The sequence below is a fragment of the Filicampus tigris genome, chromosome 14 (assembly GCF_054856515.1).
Source record: "Filicampus tigris isolate MCC_2025a chromosome 14, RoL_Ftig_1.0, whole genome shotgun sequence".
Lineage (NCBI taxonomy): Eukaryota > Metazoa > Chordata > Actinopteri > Syngnathiformes > Syngnathidae > Filicampus > Filicampus tigris.
The window spans coordinates 17,840,001-17,848,862 of record NC_141230.1 but is presented as its reverse complement, the minus strand read 5'-3'; the positions used below and the strand labels follow the sequence as shown (position 1 = coordinate 17,848,862).

General features: G+C 39.1%; 1 protein-coding gene and 5 non-coding genes across 10 annotated transcripts in view; all 6 read left to right on the top strand.

The window, feature by feature from the left end:
* Positions 1–1,262: 1,262 nt before the first annotated feature.
* trnas-cga (transfer RNA serine (anticodon CGA)) lies at positions 1,263–1,344 on the top strand. Its single transcript has one exon. It is a non-coding gene; the product is annotated as a tRNA-Ser (tRNA).
* A 152-nt stretch (positions 1,345–1,496) lies between these two features.
* Positions 1,497–1,578, top strand: trnas-cga (transfer RNA serine (anticodon CGA)). Its single transcript has one exon. It is a non-coding gene; the product is annotated as a tRNA-Ser (tRNA).
* Positions 1,579–1,730: 152 nt separating this feature from the next.
* On the top strand, positions 1,731–1,812 carry trnas-cga (transfer RNA serine (anticodon CGA)). Its single transcript has one exon. It is a non-coding gene; the product is annotated as a tRNA-Ser (tRNA).
* A 152-nt stretch (positions 1,813–1,964) lies between these two features.
* On the top strand, positions 1,965–2,046 carry trnas-cga (transfer RNA serine (anticodon CGA)). The gene has a single exon. It is a non-coding gene; the product is annotated as a tRNA-Ser (tRNA).
* A 152-nt stretch (positions 2,047–2,198) lies between these two features.
* Positions 2,199–2,280, top strand: trnas-cga (transfer RNA serine (anticodon CGA)). The gene has a single exon. It is a non-coding gene; the product is annotated as a tRNA-Ser (tRNA).
* A 2,235-nt stretch (positions 2,281–4,515) lies between these two features.
* Positions 4,516–8,862, top strand: part of rapgef4a (Rap guanine nucleotide exchange factor 4a) — a 27,357-nt gene continuing 23,010 nt past the window's right edge. The window contains exons 1-4 of one of the 5 annotated variants that reach the window (XM_086052076.1): positions 4,516–4,629; positions 5,518–5,660; positions 5,786–5,874; positions 6,439–6,585. In XM_086052076.1, coding sequence (XP_085908202.1) covers positions 4,562–4,629; positions 5,518–5,660; positions 5,786–5,874; positions 6,439–6,585 — 447 coding nt within the window. In that variant the 5' untranslated portion in view covers positions 4,516–4,561. Of the gene's footprint in view, positions 4,630–5,517; positions 5,661–5,785; positions 5,875–6,438; positions 6,586–7,404; positions 7,661–8,862 lie in introns of those variants that run through there. The other 4 variants (XM_086052075.1, XM_086052081.1, XM_086052079.1 and 1 more) reach the window with 4 other exon arrangements.

The window sequence follows — 8,862 nt, the reverse complement described above, 5'->3', positions numbered from 1 at the left end:
GATGGATTAAAAACAGTTAGATTTTGCTGCTTAATTCGTATTCCACAAACACAATATTAATCAGAATATCAAGTTTAGACTAGTGAGTATGCATATAACATATTATTCTAAACAAAATTTTTGGGTTGACTTCGTCTTTAAGTACAAAAGTAAAAATACTTTTTGGCTGTCAGATTGTATCGCTGGTGTCAGACAGAAACCTCGTATCTTCGAAACCATGACTTTTCAGGAAACTAAAAATATGGCCTTTTTGCTGAGTCACGAACATTGCATCGTCAAAAAGAACGACCCATTTTCAAGAGTCCTTTGTTGGCTAGGGAACCTACTTGGTAAAAATAGCAGCCAATCAAAATGTAGGGAAAGTTCATATCGTCTATTGGATTAAATATTTAGTCCCATCTGAACCTTTAGCCAAACACTAGCAAATAGCTCAACATTATCGGGGACTTATGTAACAACATGCATAATGGACTTATGAGCTAAAAGTGGTAAACCATATGGTGATCTATTTAGCAGCCATTTTTTTGCAGGGCATGACCACTTTTTCACTCCCCTGAGGTCTTATCCAATCTGCATATTTAATTACGAAATGCATGAAATATGGATCCCTCATCACACTTCACTACAAAATTGAGTTTTGGCATTGTATAGAGATTGCTTACAATAAAAAGATTGCATTAGAAGGACTTGCTTTTTACTCTGTTTCAGCCCATCAAAGTTGTAAATGAGTGTTTTGAATAGTCAGCCAGTCTCTGAAAAAGGCTCAATTTTGAGGCATTTCCGTTGGTTTTATCTGACCTCTCATTCCATTTGAGACAAGCATAGCTGATAGGCAGAGATTTATGCAGCGCTTTAAAACTGATCACGTGTACATTATTTTTCAATGTGAATTGTCTTTTTGGAGTATTGTGGCCATTGATCTAGTCCTATTTTAATACAGATTCAAACTTTTAGCCACAGTTGGGAGTCGAGCTGTCTGCAATGAGAGGAAAATATCTGAGTAGCATCAATTATCGTGGTTCTAAACATCATTTCCCTTGGAATTTAGACTAACTCCTCTCAAACAGGACATTTGTAAATAAATGTTTTAAAATGATTTCGGCACTAGCATTGTACACCTTCAGTTAGAGCCAATAAAAGCGTTGTAATAAAACGATCCCTGGCCTTTACTGCTGAAGGGGGCAATAAAATCCATGCTGTTTTCACTTGGTCTTTTCTCGGTCAAATGTATAATTTTGGGATGCATCTGTGGCTTTTGTGTAGTCACGATGGCCGAGAGGTTAAGGCGTTGGACTCGAAATCCAATGGGGTATCCCCGCACAGGTTCGAACCCTGTTCGTGACGACGACCTCTTTCGAACTGTTGTTAAAGTGCTTCATAGGGACAGAGAATAAAAGTCTCTGCTGACAAATGAGATTAGCCCTTGATCAGGTACAATGAACTTGCTTTTCTTGGTCAAATGTATAATTTTGTGATGCATCTATGGCTTGTGTGTAGTCACGATGGCCGAGAGGTTAAGGCGTTGGACTCGAAATCCAATGGGGTATCCCCGCACAGGTTCGAATCCTGTTCGTGACGACTACCTCTTTCGAACTGTTGTTAAAGTGCTTCATAGGGACAGAGAATAAAAGTCTCTGCTGACAAATGAGATTAGCCCTTGATCAGGTACAATGAACTTGCTTTTCTTGGTCAAATGTATAATTTTGTAATGCATCTATGGCTTGTGTGTAGTCACGATGGCCGAGAGGTTAAGGCGTTGGACTCGAAATCCAATGGGGTATCCCCGCACAGGTTCGAATCCTGTTCGTGACGACTACCTCTTTCGAACTGTTGTTAAAATGCTTCATGGGGAAAGAGAATAAAAGTCTCTGCTGAAAAATGAGATGAGCCCTTGATCAGGTACAATGAACTTGCTTTTCTTGGTCAAATGTATAATTTTGTGATGCATCTGTGGCTTGTGTGTAGTCACGATGGCCGAGAGGTTAAGGCGTTGGACTCGAAATCCAATGGGGTATCCCCGCACAGGTTCGAATCCTGTTCGTGACGACTACATCTTTCGAACTGTTGTTAAAATGCTTCATGGGGAAAGAGAATAAAAGTCTCTGCTGAAAAATGAGATTAGCCCTTGATCAGGTACAATGAACTTGCTTTTCTTGGTCAAATGTATAATTTTGTGATGCATCTGTGGCTTGTGTGTAGTCACGATGGCCGAGAGGTTAAGGCGTTGGACTCGAAATCCAATGGGGTATCCCCGCACAGGTTCGAATCCTGTTCGTGACGATTACCTCTTTCAAACAGTTGTTAATATGCTTCCATGGGGAAAGAGAATAAAAGTCTCTGCTGAAAAACAAGATGAGCCCTTGATTGGGTACACTGAACTTGGCAATATGTTGAATCACTTCAATTTTTCTAATTCTCTTTTTAATTGTTAAATAAAGTTTCATCTCCATCATGTAGTATCTTTCGTAGCGGGAAGAATCTAATATGCCATGTTTGCACAAAAATGCATGCATGCGTCCTTGTGTTTACTATTTCAAGGTCTCTGGATCATCTCCTAGCAACAATGACTCTGAAAGGCCTTATATACACAGTCAGTGGTCTTTTTCCTTGGGGTAACGTGGCATGCTACAGTCAAGGCAATGGTTCCTATGGAAACCTCTCGCACAATGTTGAAAGAGCAGGATTTCAAAAACAAGCAGGTGATGATATGTGATCAGATCCTGGTCAAACGCTGATAAAAACGTCTTGGACATCTGACTTGGGAAGCATACCCCAATGTGTGATTTCTCCAAATCGCTGTGAGGGTTACAAACTGCAGTAGTGTATATACTACTGTCTAATGTCTACAGACTTTCAAGATGGTATGCAGCATGGCAGGAATGCGGGTACTCTGCCATTCACAATGTAGCTCAAGCTTAGGCTTCCTCGACTGAAGAATAGTTTATGTTACCCAATGGGCAAAGCAAAGAACCAAAATCTTCCACAATAAATCTAAATTCAGACCTTTTCTGTCCAGGTTGAAGTCAAATGATCATTTACAGAGTGAATGCTGCACTCTTTTGGCAGACAAGTGTAGTGCATTTGATTTATAAGTTCCTTGCATAAGAACAGATGGCCATACTTAAAAGTATACAGAGGTCTTAAAAAACGTCAACCTACATATACTGTGGCAGCTATTTATGAAAATATATTTCATGATAAAATGTGTCATAAAAACACTTTTTATCATCAACAATGTAGCAAAGCAAAACATTGGACAGAATGAAAATAGCTCTTCTAAGTTGAATAGAAATAGCTCTTTTGTTGAACTTAAAAATATGGAAAGAAAATATGGAAATAATTTCCACGTAATTAAATGTTTTTCTCGAAGCACGAAGCAATTATTTTGGTCTCTGTTAATGTATTTGTTCATCTGTGTTCATTTTACAAACAGGAAATTATTGATTGCCGATAGCATGTTATACATTCAAACTAGTTAAACAGGCTGTATTAAGTGTGGATTAAATCAATAATACAAAAATTGAGCGCTTGTATTGACTCTGCCAGTAAGTTCCCTCTATGTTGGCGGAACAACTTGATTCAGAAAAGAAAAAAAAAACATTACTTTGGCATGCACAGTTTTCTTCACAGTGTTGGCAGCACAGAAGGTTATGTGGAGTTGTGCCACTTAATCCAGTGCTATTGTTTGTTACCAAGGCAACTGCAGGACATCAATGGACCTTTTTTTAGTAGGAGGCCTCCGAATGCAAAGCATCACATTCTCACAGCTGAAGTAATACGCTGACATGACACAAACGCATTGTTTTGTTTTGTTTTTCCTGAGAAAGCCATGCATGTGACACTGACACTGAGGCTTTCTCTACATCTTGTTTATTAGGTGTGCCGTTTATCCACAAGTAGGCATGGATTTAAAGCAGGCAACGACCGTCACGGCTCACCTGTTGTCTGGGTTCATGTAACGTAGGTGAGCTGAGCCCTTAGGCACTGTGATGTCATTTTCAGTCGACAGCATGTGGCAGTACAAGACAAAATGGCAACCCCGAAACTGATATGGCTAAAAAAAAAAAAAGGGTGTCTTTTTCTGCTTGATTCACATTCCACAAACGCAATATTAATTAGAATACCGTGTTTGGACTAATGGGGGGCGCATAGAACATATTATTGTAAAGAGAAGTTTTGAGTTGACTACCACTTTAATCGCCCTTCACCTGTGTAAAATACTGTCTTGGGTACTATAGAAATAAAATTGCCTTGTCTAAAGCTAAATAAATAAATAAGTAGATAAATATATAATTAAATAGAACACAAGTATATCAGGGGAATTAAAGTTCACTAAACGATGACTTAAAATGGAATGATAATTAAAAAATATATACGTTTAAAAAAATACTGTACTTCCATAAAACCAGTATTAATGAGTGCACTTTTAATTGCAGTCTCGATGCAAAACGGTTCATTATTGATCTTTTCCTAGGAACTAAATGATGTGGTATTTCATCTGCATGTTATTTCATGAGCAGCGGCGCTTCGCGGTTTCTATTGAGAAGAGCAGAGCGACAAGATGGTAGCAGCTCACGCTTCCTCAAAGTCGTCTGAACCCGCCGAGTGGATTGTTTGCCTGGATAAAAGGTAACGCGACCTCAGTCGTGTTATTTAGAATCACTTTTAGATCGACGACTGACAAAGGGTCGGGGCGGTTTTGTTTGTTGTGGACGAGGAGGTTGACGTCGTGTTCGTGTAACAAAATACACAACTGTCTCGATTTGATTCGATCAAGGTTGAGTTATTGTTGATATACGTATAGGTAAGCGAATTGTGCAAAAGTTGAGTATTTTAAATTGGAACACAAAAAAAAAAAAAAAAACGATGTCCAAGACAGTGTGGCTGCTTTCAGGTGCAAGCGTACCTAAGTGGGGCAAACATTTCAGATTTTCCATCATTTGGTATGTGAAGTGTGTACTCCATCCACTCTGCAGTATAACATTGATTCAGCTTTGTGTTTGCATTTCAGCCGATCATCAATTCGGATGCAATTAGACTATTGAAAATATTGAATAGTGAATACTTTTTTTTTTTGAAAGGCGAAAAGCGAATACTCAAATTACCTCATTCTATTTCAATGATGTCATTTCACCGAGTGTCTGAAAAAGTCTGGTATTGAATAAGTGAAATATTTCATCTGTGCAAAATGATATAATGGTGATATTTCATCTCAGATGTAAACAAACTTGGGTGGAGACTGCACCGAGACCTCTTCAAGAAAGGTCCAACATCTGTCACGCAGTCCCTGCATGTGCAGTACAGGATTTGACCATTTTGAAAAATAATCGAATTGCGATTTTTATGATCAATCGGTCAACAATCCAGCACAATTGACATAATTCTAAACACCCCATGCTCCTAATGCAGAGTCAGCAAGGCAACTAAATCTTCTAAGCATTTAAGCCTACTACACCAAACATAAGACACATTTGATGCCTGATTTCCTATTTGATATTTTTTTCCCCCCCTTTACAGACCTTTAGAGCGATCGGGGGAAGATGTCGATACCATCCTGGCACATCTGCAAAATGTGAAGCTCTTTAAAACCTTCCACCCCACTTTGCTCCATCAGATCTGTCTCTGTTGTTTCTATGAAAGCTTGGAGAGAGGCATCACATGTGCGTTCACACTGGAAAAAAACAAAACAGATTTAGTCCTGTTCAGAGTTCATTAAACACCATCAAAAAGATGTTTCCTTTTTACTTATTTAACCAAATTACGCAGTTTCTTTTTTGTCCTCCAGTGTATCGCCAGGGAGACATTGGCACCAACTGGTATGCTGTCCTCTCTGGTTCACTGGATGTTAAAGTGTCAGAGACATCAAAATATCAGGTACAGTTGATGTGGTTTCTTGCACCCTAATGGATGTAAAGTAACCTCCACCTTCCGTTGCAGGTTTCGGGTCATGCTAACACTATTTTGTGTATTTTTTTTTTTTAGTGTATGTTTATGTAACTATTCTGTTCTGACTTCTTTATTTGGGGTGTAATTCCATTGGCGGCCACTAGATGGTGGCACACTTATGTTTGATACTGTATAAATTTGAAAGAAGAGTGAACACAAAGTATTTTAAGCACAGCCTATTTTTTGCTGATGATTATTGAATGTGAAATCCTATTAAATCCTACATTTTACGCCTTTTATTTCTACCTTTCTCTCTATAAATGTTTAAATATGTTTGTATTATTTTAAACGTGTGGTTAAATACCTTAAATAAGTGCCATAAATGCTATAAAAACATGCCTGGGGTGTATAAGTAGGTTATTTCGATATTGTCGATTCCACTTATTGTGGGCTTGCATGGTCTATTTACATGTTGCGTTATTTTTGCTTAAATATTCGGTTGCCGCTCTACACCAGTGCAAACTTACAAAGCACTGTGTGTTTCTAATGTAGGACGCCATTACCATATGCACACTGGGGACTGGCACAGCTTTTGGGGAGTCGATCCTGGACGACACTCCCCGAAATGCGACCATCGTCACAAGGGAGTTCAGTGAGCTGCTGCGCATTGGACAGAGAGAATTCAAGTCTCTGTGGGAGGTAAGAAGCTCACTTTGTTACATCTTGCAGTCGCTGTACTGTGTTGACTCCTCCTTGTAAATTGTAATTGAATGACTACAGCGCAGCCATGTTTTTCATGGGGGATGAGTTCCACAAAAAAATGGAAATCCTTGCGGGAGACCATATAACACACTTTTTTATCATATAGATGTAGCCCTCCCACATGTTTTTGAGGCACAGGCACGGTTAGATGTGTTAAAATACCTTTTTCAATTTTTAAAAAACGTATTTGAACACATTTTCTCAGTTGTAAGTGTAAAATGCATAGAATACTGCGCAGTATTGGTAAGGGTACCCCTAATAATGCCGAACGTAGGCATTCAGCCGCTAATTGTTGAAATTGAAAAGAGGTGTATATACTTTTTCTTTCCACAGTGGGGCTTTGGTAGATAAACGGCAATACAATGTCCCTTTTATGCACAAAGATTTTGTGTCCTTTGTGACTTTGCATCATAAGTTTCTGCTGATTACTGTTTAATGTCAAATAATTGACTGACTAAATATACCGCAAATATCTTTTTATATTCAGACCAGCCAAGTCTATTTTGTGACATAATACCTTTTTCCTAGTGGATTTGGAAAAATGCAACCAAAGCATCCTTGTTTGAGCCAAAAGTGTGGGTGGTTTATAAAGCAACTTGCTGGCTCCATAATTCAGTTTATTAACTTTCAGTTTGAGGCTATGGCCACTAGATGGAAGTAGTGAGCTAATAGAGAAACAAACTGCTTTCGTCTTTCAGATTTGGGTGAGTGCATTATAGTCGACCAAAACTAGATTCAAAGTTTGAATTACATGTAATAGATGAGTTTATATTTTAGATTGCGTGCGAGGTGTCTGTTGATTCTCTTTGCTGGTGCTGCTGTTCTGAAACGGTTTCCTGAGTGAGACAGCCCATTTCCTCTGGGACGAAGGGCATCGGCGCTGTTAACATTTACTGGCTGTGCGTGTACGTCAGTGCGCTTGCACCTGTAGGCCTGAATCCGACTGGATGTGTGGATGCGTCTTGCGTGGAAATAACGGGCTTCGCATCAGCTCTCCCGCCACCTAAGCAAGGTTTGTTTCACATGAGATGTACTGACTCATCAGTGTTGCGGCATGCCGCGAACCGAGCTTGCTAAGATGAAACTTGGCACATGTTGAGGAACAGATTTATTTTCAACTTGTTGCCTTGTTTACAATTTTGGCAGGCAATACGCTGTATGTTAATTTTCGCATGTCATGCCGATTTTTGTTTGAAACAAAAGTAATTTGTTCCAGCAATGTTTCCTTTCTTCTTTTTTTTTTTTTTTTTAGCCCTTGGGTTCCACAAAGTCTGCGTCGCATAAACCATGACATCCATTTACAGCTTTACTTTGATTTTCTGGTGTTGGATTTCTCGCGACTGAAGCGCTACCAAAGGGAAATCTGCATAATTTATTTGTTTACTGATCATCATTTGGCTCTTGCTGTGGGGAACTTTTCCCGAGTAATTTTCTGGCACATGCACGGTCTGATTAACTCTTGCCAGTTTCACGACAACGCACAAAAAAAGGTCTTCTTCTTGTGCACGATGCTATCAAACTTGAGATGATGCCTGGCAGTTGGGATGATGAACTCCATCCCGACCCACTCCCCAGGGTGACGTGCTGGCAGCTGCAGCTGTTTAATTTACAGAGGCCTTGAAGTGTGGCGTTATTTTGGTGAACAGCGATATGATAAAAGTACCCTGAAAGTGTTCAGTGATCCTTTTCTCTTGTATGCAGTAGCATCACATTGGCCCAGCCAAAACATTAGGTACACGTGTACAATAGTCAGACATGTACAGTATATGTGTACTAATATAAAGTTTAGTTTTAACAATACTGTATGATGAAAACTACAAGCGTATGTTTGAATATGATACTACCCCATTACATTTGGTTACCTTAATTAGCTACTATAATGTAAATAGTTATCTGATGCAGTGCAGTTTTTTTTTGTAAGCTCTTATATTGAATCTTATTAGATTGTCAGCAATGCAGATGTGTGGTTGATTCTCTCAGCCAGAAAAAAAGCACTGCACTCAAACCAGGTTCTTTTTATTTGTTTACTTCTTTATTTTTTTTGCGCAGCTTTGCAGGCTATTGTTGTAAATTCACCTTTTCAAAAGAGGCAGCTTTTTCTGTTTTCATGACACGTGCGTATTGGACGCATGCTCAGTACAATTCGCAGTTCTGGCATACAATTTTAATATTTGGCTTTGTTGCATTGGTCCCTGCTTCTACCACAGTGACTCA